Raw genomic sequence first — 15,756 nt, forward strand, 5'->3', positions numbered from 1 at the left:
AACCAGGAAATTCCCCACCCCACTTTTTATTCCCTCGTGTTCCTTCTGGGTCCATCCAAGCATCAGAAGGCGAAACGGGGCCAAGGCCAGGACAACGCTGAGTGTGACAAGGCACAACACATCTACGAGACAGACTTGCCTCGCCCCGCGCCACAAAGACACACGTCCCTGATCTTTGTTTTACGAGGAAAAGAAACTGTAGCTTTTCTTCAGTTCTTTCAGGAAGAGGGAGGGAGACCAGGAGACAGGGGCGGGGTCAGTGGGTCCTTCCAGTTAGCAAAGTTCAGGCTGTACCAACTCGCCTTGTTCCATAGGACACGCTGGGAACCAGCCAAGATAACCTCTTAACAGATCACCTCGTTTGCTGACTTCAAACAAGGAATCATAAAATCCTGAAATGCGCCGGGCGTGGAAGTGCTGGCCTGTAAATTCCAGCCCTCTGGAAGCCGAGGCAGGAAGACTTCTGCGAGTTAGAAGTTAGCCTCGGCTACTTAGTGAATTCCAGGGTAGACTGGGCTACAGAGTGAGACGTTGGGTCAAGCAAACTAATCAAGTCAACTCCACCCCCATCTCCCCCGGAGAGTGGAAGAAGCCCAACCCCCTAATTCCTTAAATTTGCATTGTGTCCTACCCTGCCCTGACGCTAGTTGAGAAAATAAACCTGCCCTTTCTCCCCCAGCTTCCCAGTTTCCCTGAGGTGCCAGGTGATGATCTGCAAAAGCATTGTCTGGCCCTAAGGGCCTGACAGTTAATGATTTGTCGCACGAGCCAGGCGGAGGAGCGCGGGGACGCGAGCGAGCAGGCGAGCGAGCGCAGCAGGAGAGCTAGGCAGGGCGCGGGCCGAGTCCGCGCTGTCCTCACAGGCGCCGCCTCCTGTCTTCCGGGCCGGGGCACTTCGCGGGGTTCCGGGCACGCGAGTCTCGTAGGGACCCCATGGAGGCCGAGTCGCCGGCGAGTGAGGGGGTCACGGAGCCCCAGGCGCTGGGCGCTATGGGCACGATCGGCAGTCTACTGAGCAGGATCCGAGGCAAACTCTTCACCTGGTGAGTGCAGCGCGGGGCTGACCCGGGTGGCGGGGACCCAGGCAAGACTCGCTGGCAACCCACGCGCACGTGTCTGCGGAGGCGGTGGCGCCCCGACTTTGGTTCCGAGCATTCCCCATGCGCATTCGGGAGGTCTCATTTCACCTGGATGCTCCCCTACACACCCTTAGAAATGGTGGCGATGCTTTTCAGAAGGTGTGCAGGGGATTCATCCAGCTGGCATTGTGAGATCCGTCCCCGTGCCCCCGCGGCAGGATGGGAGTCCCCGTGGATGCAGTGGAGGAGGGCTGCCCACCCTGGCGCTTGGCAGGTGGAAGTGCTTCCTGGCTCGGAGCCTGCATTCTTTCAGCTCGGGATCCTTTCCCACCCGGCCTGGTGTTGCCTCCAACTAGAGTTCACTCAAGTGAGAAAGCTGGGTTAAGTTTTGTGCTGTTGCGAATCCGAGACTAGGTCTGCCCTGTTTTGGGGCCTGAGCAAGGTGACATGACTACCTCCGGAGCTAAGGTCCAGGGAAGCAGGTGTCTGATGTCACTGTGCTCCGTTGGACCACAGGTAGAGATGTTCTTAAGGAGTTGGCAGCGACTCTGGGGAAAGCTTTCTGTGGTCACTGGACGACGCGTTCTGGAGACACATAGAGACTATCATGCAAATAATGAAATACATTTACCGAGCATTCGCTCCGTGCCAGGCACTGCGCTTAGCCATTTATGTGGACAGTAGCACCGCATCTCCTTCACTTTAGGATATGGCACTATTGTTAGACCCACTTTCTAGGTAGGGAAACACAAGGCTAAGCAATTCTCCTGGGGATTATGAGAGTGCCAGGGTTATAGGCATATGCCACTATCCACCCTAGGCAATGAGTTTCAGGAAAGATTTTTGAAAGCTACGCCCTTGAAAAGGCATCTCACTTTCAGAGCTGGTCGATAAATGTGTATACATGCATTTTTTGTCATAAATAAGCATAGTTTTAAATAGATGTGTGTTCAAAGGGGTAAATTGGCCCCAAATCAACCATTCTCTCTCAGCTGGGTAATGTCCTGATACTTTGGCAGCAGTTTCTTAGCTGGGAGACGTTACAGCAACGTAACTAAGGGGACAGACTTTGAATTCAAATCTTAGTGAGTTGGCCTTGCTTGGACAAGTCACCCCATTCTTGTGTGCTATTTGAGGATCGTGGCGGTACTGCAGCACAGTTTAAGAGTTCATGATTATCATGGGTCAGATCCTGGGTTCAGTTCTCAACAATAGAAAAAAAAAAAGAGGGAGGTGTAAGGCAAGATGAACATACACGACAGAAGGTGAACCAGTTCTCCAAAGCTGTTCTCTGATCATCACATGTGTGCTGTGGCATGCATGTCCACACGTATACACACCCATGGACACACTAAATAGATAAATAATGCAAGAAGAAAATTACTAACAGTCTTCTACACCCCACCCCCGCCCTGCTTACCCTTCAGGGCTTTGAGAGGATTCATTGGTTGACCACACAGCAGTGGGAAGAGAGAGCCTGGCCCATGTCAGTGTCCTGCATGGATTAGTTGTCACCACCGCTCTCATTCCCTGGTAATGGGAACTTGTGGTAATTGGGAAGATGCCAGTGACCCTAAGGCTGGGGTAGATAATCTGGAAGATACCAGCTCAGCAAGAGATCAAGAACTAGCAAATGTGATTTTTCTCTTCTTAGCGAATCTTTTCAGAGAGTATGTTTTATAATCAGAAGACTCCCATCTCTCGGTGAGGTTTATTTTGCACTTCCCCGAGGGACTTTTACTTTCTCGTGTGATGGTGGGTGGTTTGTGGGTATTTTACACTCCTGGTGAATGGGCTTGCTTAACAGCAGGCATTGTTCTTTTCCACATGTGCATTCTGCACAACCCTTAGCACAAGAATGAATGAATGAGTGAATGAACAAATAGCTGAGAGATGATAAAGTTCTTTTCTTCCTACTTTTCTTTGCTCCTATATCATTTCTTTTCCTGATGGAAAATTGCATGTCAGAAAAGCAAATTAAGCTCAACAATATGCTTCTAGACTCCATTAACTGTATTTGCTCTTATTCTGTCGTTAGGTTTCCCGCACTCTTTTTGTTTCATACCATGCTTCTCTGTTGTCCTCAAGCTGGCCGCTGACTTTGTGTTTAAATGACTCTTGCCTGAGCCTTCTGAGTACCTGGAACTACAGGTGTGTGTGTCTGGTTTCCATGATGAAGATCATGGGGGCATCCTTTTCTTTACACCATACTCTGAACGCCTCCTTCTGTTGATGTGTATTCTGAGGGTCACAGCCTGCAACTTTCTTTCTTTGTTTATACTATTTTTCAGTATTTCAAGTAGGCCATGCTGACTTTCAAGTTACTATGTTCTCTGAAGCTGGCCTTGAATTCCTAATCTTCTTGTCCAGGGAACCATACAGAGAGATAGCTTATAGTTTCATAGAAGTTTTTTTGTTGTTTTATTTTTTTTCCCTTTTCTGCTCCTTTCACCAAGAATACTACTTCTGATATGTGGATACTAAATACAGGGAAAGGTTAAGGGCCTGGAGCAGGTTGCCTTCTTTATCTGAAGTGTATATTCTAGGTGACCCCAACTTTTGACATTGCTGCCTCCCTTAGGGTGCAGACATTTATCTTTGTGATTGTGAATACTAGATAAATAGACTGATTATGATGGTGCCTGACTGTAACCCCAAGCATTCAGAAAGTGGGATGGAATGTTCAAAGGCATTCTGGGAGTTCAAGGCCAACTGTAGTGATAACTTGTCTCAAAGACAAAAGAGGGGGAAAAAGTGTCAGATCACTTGAGTACTCATTCCACAAGTTCAATGGGCACTTACTGTCTGGAACATTCAGGGTAATAGACCTGGGATGTCCCCCAATAGGTTTTGCCCTGGAATCTGACTTTTTTTTTTTTTTTTTTTTTTGAGAAGAGTTTCCCTGTGTAGCTCTGGCTGCCCTGGAACTCACTCTGTAGACCAGGCTGGTCTCGAACTCTAGAGATCATCCTGCCTCTGCCTCCCAAACGCTGGAATTAAAGGCGTTGGCTACCATCCTCCCCACCCACCCCTCCCCATTCTCCCCCTCCAGGCCTTGAGCCTGACTTTTGTTGTTTATTGCTCTCTAATCAAATGATATACTGTAACAAAACAAACAAACAAACAAACATGGATTTCCAGAAGTGCAAGAGGGCACTCATTTGTACACCATCAGAGAGTTTATATTCTGACACACAGACCTTAATTTATTTCTATATTTCAAATGCATATTCCTTATGATTGTCAACCTTCTATCTCTAGCAGAAAACTATTATTTCATGTGCTTATCTTTTTCCTTAAAAAAATAAAGAGTAAGCAGTTGAGGCATAACTTTTTATATTTTTGTAACAATGCCTGTCAGTTTTTTTTTTTTCATTCAATACACCTTAAGTATATATGTAGCATTCTAGGCCCTAACTAATCTTTGTGAGAGGGGCCGTAGGGATGACTTTTTAGTTCCTGTTTTCAAGAGGGTTCATGATCAAATTATAGTAAACGAATGATGGTAAGTGCCAGAGGAGTAAGTCCAAAGTTCGATGATGGTGTTGGGCTACGGTAGTGAATAGAGCTGCCTTCCAAAGTTCAGGGTTGGCACAAAGGAGAGCAGAGAGCAGGCCTGCCAAGGTGAAGGACAGCTGAGAAGCTTGAAGTTTTGTTCCTACCAGGTGAGAAAGGTAGCCAGGTTGGAAGGGCTGGAGAGTGTTTTGCTTAAAGGACTGCAAGGAACTGAGAGTGTGGAGAGGGCATGGACTGGAGGAGGTGAGCAGTGGCTCACCAGTCTACAAGTGGATTCCTTGTTTCTGTCAGTGTACAGGAGCACTCCCTATCAACACCCATCAGTCTACAAAAGTGGAGCACTCCTTGTGACCATCCATCAATCTACAAGAGTGAAGCACTCCTTGCCACCATTCACCAGTCTATAGGAACATCAGTCTATGGGTGTTTTGTCTAGATGTGTATCTGTGCACCGCATGCCTGCTTGGTGCCTGAGGAGGTCAGACGAGGACATTGGATTGCCTTGGGCTGGAGTTACAGTTGTGAGCCTCCATGTGGATGCTGAACCCGTGTGTGGCATTATTTAAGGAAGTTGAATGAAATGAGAGCATGTATATGCTTTGTGCTTCAGGGACCTGGGTAATCCTTTATCCTACCAGTCTCCATAAATTCTCCCAGCCCCATTTTGTACAATTAATTACTATCTGCTTCTTCTAGACTTGGGGGTTAGGAGGAATGTCAAGTTTTGTCCACAGTTATATACTTTATTATAGCGCACGTTGAATTGGATAATTCCTTGTTGGGGGAAGCTGTGCATCCTGGACTCTGCCCAATAGATGTCAGCACGACAACCTTACCCCTCAACACACACCAATATGACAATCTGGAGACAAAATGTCTCCAGACAGTGTCCGATGTTTTTTCTTTTTCTTTTTCTTTTTTTTTTTTAACTTTTTATTATTTCAAGTTAGGGAACAAGCTTGTTTCACATGTAAGTCCCTTCTCCCTCTCCCTCCTCTCACCCCCATCCCTCTTCCCCCACTCCAACCTACCCCCCACCCCATCCACCCACCACTCCCCAGGCAGGGTAGGGCCCTCAATGGGGGCTCTGCAAAGTCCACCAAATCTTCCTGTGCTGGTCCTGGGCCCTTCCCCATGTGTCCAGGGCCAGAGTGTATCCCTTCACGTGGGATGGGCTCTCAAAGTCCCTTCTTGCACCAGGGAAAAATACTAATCCACTACCAGAGGCTCCCTGGAGTGCAGAGGCCTCCTTATTGGCATCCATGTTCAGGGGTCAGGATCAGTCTTGTACTGGTCTCTGATGTTTGTTTTTAACTGCCTCAGATATTTGGGCTCCACGGTGCCCAATGACTTCCCATTTCCACCCTCAGAGCACAGCTGCTGTTGAGTGCTTTGTTGGATGCTGCTCCCATCTGACCTGTTTGATCACTTTCTCAGCTCTTCAGGGAGTTGTCAGAGGACATACAGTGATTGTCTCTGTGTGGTACAGGGGAGAGGAGAGAGTAGAACTTAAGGGCTCTCTTCCAACAGGCCCTCTACTAGCCTCTGTCCACACTACCCAGGATGTGGTCTTCTCCCAAGATTAGTTCTAGACAATGTCTGGGTTGTCCTGCTTTTCTTTGCTCCTTTCGTAGGCTAATTTGAAAGCAGAAAAGATGGCTGTCAGAGCTTATTCTTCATCTTGACAACATTTCTAGAATATTCCTAGAGCCAATTCCCCCTTCAGTCCTTTCAGCCATTATTTCAGTGTAAGCCTTTATCATCTGTCTTCCGGACTCCTGTGACTTCCATCCATGGTTTCACACAATGAGAGAGATGTCAAGTAAAACAAAAGGGTAGCAATAGCCACCATCAAACAAGGATTCCCTGCTTCCATTTCATCAGCCCGGTGACACACCTACACAATTTGGTTTCTCATTTGACGGAGCAGATGAGTAACTTGCTTGAGTTGCTTAGCTGGTGAGTGGCAGAGAGATATAGCTATGGTTGGTTCTACAGTGAAACCTGCTTTACTGGTTCTGAAGCCTTACCATATGGTATCTGAAAGCCAAGGCTTTAGGATGCTGCCCTTCCCCTGCACAGATAGTGTACAAACTAAGAGGTCTCTTGGGAGTCCCTGGAGATTCCTCAGAGGTCATTCTGGGGACAAGTGAAGAATTGGAATTGGTGAATTTCTTAGCTGGCCTCTGACATCCACAGATACATTGCTATTGCCACTTGTATAATTGGGATTTTATGCAAGCTGTCCAGATTGTTGACACCAGTATTCCAGGCTGAGTGGTTTGGGAACAGCAGGGATTCATTTGTTGTAGCTGGAGAGTGGGTTGTCTGAGGTTGAGGCACTTGCAGACTTGGTGTCTGGTGCAGGTATATTTACTGCCTCATGCAGGGCCATCTTCTCACGATGCCTCATGATGCCTTTACATGACAGAAGGGGTTAGAGAGCAACCCCAATCATAAAGATGACCCTATCATAGTTACTTTACCCATTGTGATAAACACTGTGATCAAAAGCAACCTGGGGAGGAAAGGGTTTATTTCATTGTATGGGTCACAATCTGGATATACAGGGAAACCAGGGCAGGAACTCAAGGCAGGAACTGATGCAGAGGCCAGGGAGAAATACTACTTATTGGCTTGCTCCTCATGGCTCTTTCTTACACAACTCAGGATCACCTGCTCAGGGGTGGCCCCAGCAGGGGTGGTTCAGCCTTCTCATATCAATCATTAATCAAGAAAATGTCCCACAGACTTGCCTATAGGTTAGTTTGGTGGAGGCAGTTCCTCAATTGAGGTTCTGTGTTTTCATCTTCTCCGGTGACTCATTTATATCAAATTGACAAAAACTAATGAGCACACACCTTCATGACCTAAGCACCTCCCAAAGCTATGCCTCCAAGTACTGTCAGCTTGGGGATGAGATTCTAACACAAGAACTTGGGGAGGGTAACAACGTTTAGTTTATATCTGTGTTTGTAGTAAGCGACAGCTAACACGAGTCTGAGAGCCACTGGTCGCCGATAGATCTCACGTGACTGCAGGTACCTCTCTTCAAGGCCTCCCTCTTCCATTTCTCTCTTTTCCCTTTTTACCCATTCATAATAGTTGATTTCAGTGTTTTAAAAATTATGCTAAAGCTGAGTGGTGGTGGTGCACACCTTTAATCCCAGCACTTGGGAGGCAATGGCAGGCAGATCTCTGTGAGTTTGAGACAACCCTGGTCTACAAGAGTTAGTTCCAGGACAGCCTACAAAGCCACAAAGAAACTCTGTCTTGAAAAACAAAATAACAACAACAACAAAAATTATGCTAAAATGGTCAGGGGGGAGGGGGTGGTGGGGCATGCTTTTAATCCCAGGACTTGGGAGGCAGAGGCAGACGGATCTCTGTGAGTTCAAGGTCAGCCTGGTCTACAGAGCAAGTTCTAGGACAGCCAAGGCTACACAGAGAAACCCTATCTTGAACCCCCCCCATATTATGCTAAAATTTATATAGTTTGAATTTCTCCCCTTTAGCTACTTCTGTGTGTGCTGTTTGCAGACATTAGAGGCAGACATCATTAGATAGTGCAGCCTTCTCCACTGTTCTCTTATAGAATGTGTTCATAATTCCAAACAAAAACTATCCTCTGCCTTCTTGACCCTGGCAGCCCCTACAACCCATCTTCAGTCTTCATTCGTTTTTTTTCTTTCCTCCCTTTCCTCTTTCCTTCCCTGCCTTTAAAAATATTTGTGCATTTATTTATGTTCATCTCTCTCTCTCTCTCTCTCTCTCTCTCTCTCTATCTCTTTCTCTTTCTCGTGTGTGTGTGTGTGTGTGTGTGTGTGTGTGTGTGTGTGTGTGTGTGTGTGTGTGCATATGCTTACACTGTAGGAGTATAGAGGTCAGAGGACAACTCAGAGGAGTCGTTCTCTTCTTCCACCATGTGGATTCTGGGGATTAAACTCAGGTCATCAGGCTTGGCAGTAAGTGCCTTTACCTGATGAGCTATATCGCCAACCCTGGTCTACTTTGTCTATCAATCTCGCTTCTCCAGAGGCCTCCTAGTGATGGCCTGGACTCACACAGTATTTGTCTCTTTGTGAGTACTTAGGCTTCCCCATGTTGAATACAAGGGTCCCTTTCCACTCCTGGTTCATCTACCAGAATGATGATTACTTCAGAGACAGAGACACACCTGTGCTTCCCCCGTGCACACTCAGCCTTTTTCTTGTGGTTCCCTCCTCAGTGCTTTTGCTATCTGCCTTCTTGTGGAAGCTGAAAGAGTCTTGTCGACAGTACCAAGCTGGGCTGTGTGACTCCTTCTAACCTGTCCTCACATACATCTTGGTTGGATGCCCCTCTTCTCTACGTAAGATATATGTCCCCACCCCTCACTGCTCTCACTTGACAATAATTGAAAGCTTGACAATAATTACCACTAGCCCTGGAAAGTGCCTTAGTCTTCCCTAAGGCACTTTCCAGGGCTAGTGGTTCATCTTGGAAGCCCCTGTAGTATTGCTCTTGGCACAAATCCAAAATGGTAGCCGTTCTTCCCATTCTGCAGATAGGATAGTTCTATGGGAATATTAAAAGCCTGTTTTTAAAAGTGGAATATCTTTACTCTTTATCTTTGGCAGCTTCATACATGTAACTAATGCATGTTGATTGATATGCATCAACAACTCCCCCTAGAAACTCCCTGCTCCTCCCTTCCCTCCTTATGTCCCCTCTGTCCAGGTAGTGCTGCCTGTTGAATGCTGGCTGGCCTTGTTGACTTGAGCTTGTGCAGGTAATTATAGGTGTATCGAGTGTATGGGTGCAGAGGCCGTCTCATGACCCAGAGACAGAATTTCACATGCTCTTCTCCATCCTCCAGTTTCTACATTTTTCCCACCCCTTTCCTGAGCCTGAAGGATGAAGTGGGGTGGCTAGAGACGCCCCATTTGGGAGCGAGCACTCAATAGACACTTACTCTCAGCACTTGATTAATGCAGTCTCTGCATTAATTGCTAAGCATTGCAGAGAGAAGCTTTTTTGGCCAAGGCTGAGGAAAGCATTAATCTATAGGGCTAAGCAAAAATAGTTAGAAGGCAGTTTGACAATGTGTTGTTTAAGGCCGGGCGTTGATGGCACACGCCTTTAATCCCAGCACTCGGGAGGCAGAGGCAGGTGGATCTCTGTGAGTTCAAGGCCAGCCTGGTCTCCAGAGCGAGTGCCAGGATAGGCTCCAAAGCTACAAAGAGAAACCCTGTCTCGAAAAACCAAAAAAAAAATAAAAAAGACAATATGTTGTTCAGCAAAATGACAGGAGTAGGTTCCTCCTGGGGCCTGTGACCTGCCCAGCCATGGGCTTTTGACCAGGCTTATAGGTCCAGACATGAATTCCTTCCTGTGAAGCCAGTTTCAAATTCAATCTAAAAGCAGTTGCTTACCCCCATGATGTTCATGCCACTATTACATTGCTGGACACATCTTGCCTTGCAGGTTGGTACTGTAGTATAGAGGGTTGGCTGCAGGGGTACCATTGGTGTCTTTTCTCTCCCAGTGGTCTACATAGTACCTTCTGGCACAGTGAAAACTAGTCATCAGAGTTTTCAGGTGACTTCCATCTTGATTTCTCTGTCCTGTACCCAAAGTGTATTATCTTCAGCAATAGAGTCTTACTATCTACCAAGACCAATAGCAGTGGTCTGTGTGGTTTTGGGAGCCTGTAGGGCTTCCTTGACTCAGGGAGCTATCCCACACCTGACACTGAGATTGTCATTTAATAGCCCATATTCTGGGGGAGTCATGGTCTACCCATTTGTGGTCCTTTCCTTTTATGAGATGTGGTAAATAAGATGTGAGCACTAGGACTAAATAAAAGTAGGCTCTTTCTGAAGGGGCAGCTTTCAGAGATGTTTGTTTTGTAGGTGGCTACATGGGCAGATGATGTGAGTTGCGGTCCCTGGAAACTGTTTTGATAAATGTTTTGGTAATGTCATTTAATATCATTTACATACTGAGGCTGTAGCTCAGTATGTAAAGCACTGGCCCAGCACACCAAAGGACCTGGCTTCAATTCCCCAGTACTTTCTAAACTGGGATGGTGACACACCATTCTTTCATCTGAGGAGAAGGTTCAGGAGTTCAAGGTCAATCTAGCCTCGGCCTACTTCTGACCCATCAGGGCTTCATGAGAACCTGTCTCAAAACAACCACAACCAAACAGATCTTTACAATAAACACCCTTTATTCTGCCCCCCCCCCCCAAAAAAAAACCATCATTTCCTTTGTTACTCATTGAGGATTGCTAGAGAACTTACTTCAAACAGACTGGTTTTCCAGAAAGCTTCAAGCTCACTCTTCTACACACTGACTTTACTTAAAAATCAAATTGGATGGCACTTCTTGTGTAATGGATCTCTCACTTCTGTTAATTCATCTATGCAGAATTTTTGGCAGCTGTTCTCCAATATTAAGTTGGCTGGTACTGGGCAACTCTCTAGGGTAGGCCAATCCATTTAATTGCTTAGCAGGCCCATTTGCTGTTAATCCTAGAGATTTTGGCAAGAAAGAAAAAACCTTTACTTGAAATTCTTAGCTGGGCATTATGGTACACTTTAGTAGTCCCACCACTGACAGACTGAGGCAGGAGGATTAATGTGAGTTCAAGGCCAGCTTGGGCTACATGATGTGTTTCAGGACAGCTGGAGATAGTTAGCAAGACCCCATCTCATATAAAACAAAAAGAAAAGAAGTAAAATTCTTCATTTATGGGCTGGAGAGATGGCTCAGAGGTTAAGAGCACTGAGTGCTCTTCCAGAGGTCCTGAGTTCAATTCCCAGCAACCACATGGTGGCTCACAACCATTGGTTATGAGATCTGGTGCCCTCTTCTGGTGTGCAGATATACATGGAAGCAGAATGTTGTATACATAATAAATAAATAAAATCTTAAAAAACAGTTCATTTACTTATTTAGTGTGTATTTATGTATCTGTGCATGTGTGTGAGCAGCTGCTTGTGTCTTTGTGCACACAGAGGTCAGGAGTGTTGGGTGTCCTCCTGCGTTACTCTCTACCCATTCCTTTCAGGCAGAATCTCTTCCTGAGCCCAGGGCTCAGGTTTTCTTGGACCCGTTGGAACTCAGCAAGCCCTAATAATCCCCCTGTCTCCGTCCCTTTTGGAGCTGGGGTTACAGAAACACTCAGAACCCCTAGCATGGGTGCTAGGATTTGAACTCAGATACTTCGGGTTGTGCAGGCATCCTTCTAGCCCCAAGAGATACAGATAAAAGTCTCTTCACTGCACGTTTAACAGCCATGAGCTCTCCTTTCCATACACCACGTGCATTTGACCTGGCACCGTATGTGTCCTCGAAAGGTAATTTACTCTGCCAGGTAACAGGAATGCGCTCTGGGGCATCTAAGTGAATTATTTGTCTTATTTCTTCTAACTTTCACTCCCACGTTGTCACATGTGACTTTTTTTTCTGTGTTATCAAGCTTATCTCAGGAAACCTGTGTTCTTTTAAAATTATAATTTCTAACTATTAACCCCTGCCCTCCCCGCCCCGGGAACCAAATGACTTAGTACCTTAGAACAGGCAACGTAGGGCTAGGCCTGCATGAAGACTGGAGTGGTTTTGATTTTTAATAATTGAAGATTGATCTTTAACATCTGATTTTATTTGAGTTTTTATTTGAATGTTCTTGGACCACATGTAATGAGACTGGTATCTGAATAAAATACTAGCTGTTGAGTAAAAAAAAAAAAGTCTTGATGCACAGATTTGGGGATGTTTGTTTTGAAAAGTTATAGGAATGTATGGTAATTAAAACATCTGGACAAGTTAGCTAGTATGCTAATGATGTGAACCAGCTTTCATGAAAGACTACATCGAAGTCCAAAGCCCCCCTTTTAGTTTTCTCTTTCCTCCCCCCTCTCTCTCTCTCCCTCCATCCCTCCCTGCCACCACCACCTGGTTAGTTATTTCTTTTATTTGATTCAATTTCCCCAGTCTGTGTCCCCATTGAGAACTTGAGGCTGGGTCATGCATGGTGTAGTAGATATGCCCAGAGCACCCTGGAGACATCCCTGCTCTAGAAGAATTTGGAATACATTTGGAAAGAGGAATTCTAAGTTTCTTGGGAGGGGTGGGGTGCATCAAGACAAGGTCTTTCCACATAGACCGGGCTAGCCTTGAATTTTTGTTGATCGTGCTGCTTCTGTCTCCCTATGGCTAGGATTAGAGGAGTATGACATTGTGTCCAGCAGCTCCTGGTTTTCAAGGAGGCTGTTGGGCAAAGGATATGAGCAGGAAGAGCCCAGCTTTGCTGAGCATGGCTAGCAGCTAGCTAGGGAGCACCCTAGCGACCATAGTATTCCAGGGCTTTGGGGTATATTAGTTCATGCAATCCTATTAACTTCTTTTCCTCCATGTGATGTGGGATGGCCTGGAACTCATCTCAAAATGAGTTCTTAACCTCCTGAATGCTGGGATTAAAGGTGTGAGCCGCTATACCCACCTTAAAGAATTGTCTTGTTTGTTTTGCTTTAATTTTTAGAGACAGGGTCTCATGTACTCATATCAACTCTTCATCCTTCTGCTTCCCTCTCCTGAGTTGTACCCCAGTTCCAAGTACTGGGGATTTAACCCAGTATGCTAGGCAAGCAGTTTACTCCTGATCTACATTCTGTTTCTACTAATTTTCTGCATTACCTTTCTCATTTGAACATGGGGAAACTGAGGCAAAGGGAGTGTCAGTAATTCCCCTAATTATACTGTTCGTTATAGTATAGTTATAACTTTATAGTTAGTTATAGTATAATTATAACTATAGTTATACTGTAGCTAGCCGGGAACCAACCGTGCTTCCTTCCATCCAGGCCATGTGGCCTAGCCTTCTATGCTGCTATCCTTGGGTACTTTCTTGCATCTTGTGAGATGGATAGTAAAAGCAAGCAAGCAAACAACCCAACACCCCAAAGAGACCTTTGGCAACCTCCCTCTGAGCCATTTGTATCTCCAGGCATGCCTGACCGTACATAAACCTCAAGATAAATATCTTCTTGAAACAGCTTTTAACTTATTTTTTTTTTTAGACTTCAGTTGCACAAAGCAGATTAATCTTACTTCTTGGCTCATGATACGAGCTCAGTGTTGGCACATGAATGGCTCTATTAATTTTGTTAATGTAATACATTCCCATAAATCCACTAGTACCCCTAAGCCAGAATCTATGTGCACCTGGTAGTCATTTCCTTCATCATCCCCTTATCTTATTTGACTGCAGATAACTGTAGTCACCACCTGAATCTTCCTTTCACCATTTGCTTGCTTTCACATATATATAAACATATATACTATATATGTATTTTAAATATAGTTTTTATCTGTATGACTATCTCTTTGTGAAAAAGGCCCCACTGTGTAACTTTGGCTGGCCTGTAACTCATTATGTAAGTCAGGCTGACATCAAATTCATAGAGATCTGTCTGTGTCTGCCTCCTGAGTGCTTGGATTAATTAGGCATGATCCACCATGTTCAGCTCTTTCTTTTAGATTGGGTCTCACTTATCTCAGGATGGGCCTTGTATTCCATATGTAACCAAGGATGACCTTGAACTCCTTCCTCATTCTCTTTAGTGTGGATTTTCAACTGTGTACCACAATGGGAAATTGTTCTGTAGACCAAGCTGGCCTCGAATTCACAGATCTTCCTATCTGCCTCCTGAATGCTGGAATTAGAGGTGAGCACCACTGCACCCAGCCTAAAAGGTATTCTTAAAAGATTATTTTATCTTACGTGTATGGATGTTTTGCCTGCATTAATATCTGTGCACCAAGCAGGCCAGCAGAGAGCATGAGATCCTCTGGAATTAGAGCTACAAAAAGTTGAAAGTCACCTTGTGGGTACTGGGAACTGAACCTAAGTGTTCTAGAAAAGCAGTCAGTGCTCTCAACTGTTGGATCATTTCTCTAGCCCTTATTTCTTATTTTTAATTACATTTATGTGCTTGTGTGTACGTGTGTGTGTATGTGTGTATATGTACATGAGTTCAGGTGCCCTCTCAGGTCAGAAGAGGGGGTCAGAGTCCCTGTGAGCTGGAACTGAACTCCGGTCTTACGAGCAGCTCTTTCAGCTGCTGAGCAGTCTCTGCAGCCCTTACTGAACCAACCGTTTTACTTTGTAAAAAAGATACAGTGCTGGGCAAGGTATCTCCATATAGAATGGGCTCCACTAAGTCAGTTTGTGCATTAGTGTTAGATTTTGGACCCACTGCCAGTGACCTCATATATTGTTCCAGCTGAATCATTGTTACCTATATTAAGGGTGTGGAGGTGGAGAGGTGCCTTGGTCCTGCCTCAACAAGATGATGGGACAGACTTAGTAGACTTCCCCGGGGTGGCCTTACATTCTCCAAGGAGCGAATGGGAGGTGGGGGGGAGTGGGGGAGGGAGGGAGGGGGGAGAGGGAAACTGGAATTGGAATGTAAAAAATAAATTAATAAAAAATTAGTGGGATCTAGAAAAAAAAGACACTGTGCTGTGTAATATGCTGAGACCACCCCCATGTCACATTGTTAAGATATTAGCATATTGTTCTATGATGCCAAACAATACTCACAATTACTCTAAATAATTCTCTTTCCTTCGAATATACCACACTTTACTTGATCTTTCATTAGTTCATTCTTGCTTTCACTCTGTCAGTAGGGTTTTGGGTATTTTCCAGAGTTTGTGTTCTTACAAATAGGACTTCTAGGAATATTCTTCCATATGTTCCTACAGCATGATATAGCACAGTGGTAGAGCCCTAGCTTAGTGTGCACAAGGTCCTGGGTTTGATCCCCAGTGCTGCAGAACAAACCAGGTGTCCTGTTGATCACATGTAAGAGCTTCCTTTACATGTTTAAATATGCATTCGCCTAGGAAATGAGTTATGTGTGGTTTGAACTTTGTAAGAAAGTACCAAACTGCTTTCCAAAGTTGTACTGATTTACAAATAAAAAGAATTAGTCTGAGCCGGGTGTTGGTGGCGCACACCTTTAATCCCAGCACTTGTGAGTTCGAGGCCAGCCTGGTCTCCCGAGCGAGTGCCAGGATAGGCTCCAAAGCTACACAGAGAAACCCTGTCTCGGAAAAAAAAAAAAAAAAATTAGTCTGAGGAAGTGGTTCAGGTAGCCAGCCACAC

General features: G+C 45.4%; 1 protein-coding gene across 5 annotated transcripts in view; it reads left to right on the forward strand.

The window, feature by feature from the left end:
• The first annotated feature begins 602 nt into the window (after nt 1-602).
• The window catches only part of Slc35f2 (solute carrier family 35 member F2), a 46,563-nt gene continuing 31,409 nt past the window's right edge, over nt 603-15,756 (forward strand). Inside the window, exons 1-2 of one of the 5 annotated variants that reach the window (XR_004769619.1) lie at nt 603-1,043; nt 14,208-14,339. Coding sequence is in view for 3 of the 5 variants with exons in the window: in XM_027415079.2 (XP_027270880.1) it covers nt 934-1,043; nt 14,208-14,339 (242 nt within the window). In the remaining 2 variants the exon portion in view is untranslated. Of the gene's footprint in view, nt 1,044-8,914; nt 8,947-14,207; nt 14,340-15,756 lie in introns of those variants that run through there. The other 4 variants (XM_027415079.2, XM_027415080.2, XM_035443702.1 and 1 more) reach the window with 4 other exon arrangements.

The sequence above is a fragment of the Cricetulus griseus genome, chromosome 4 (assembly GCF_003668045.3).
Source record: "Cricetulus griseus strain 17A/GY chromosome 4, alternate assembly CriGri-PICRH-1.0, whole genome shotgun sequence".
Classification (NCBI taxonomy): Eukaryota; Metazoa; Chordata; class Mammalia; order Rodentia; family Cricetidae; genus Cricetulus; species Cricetulus griseus.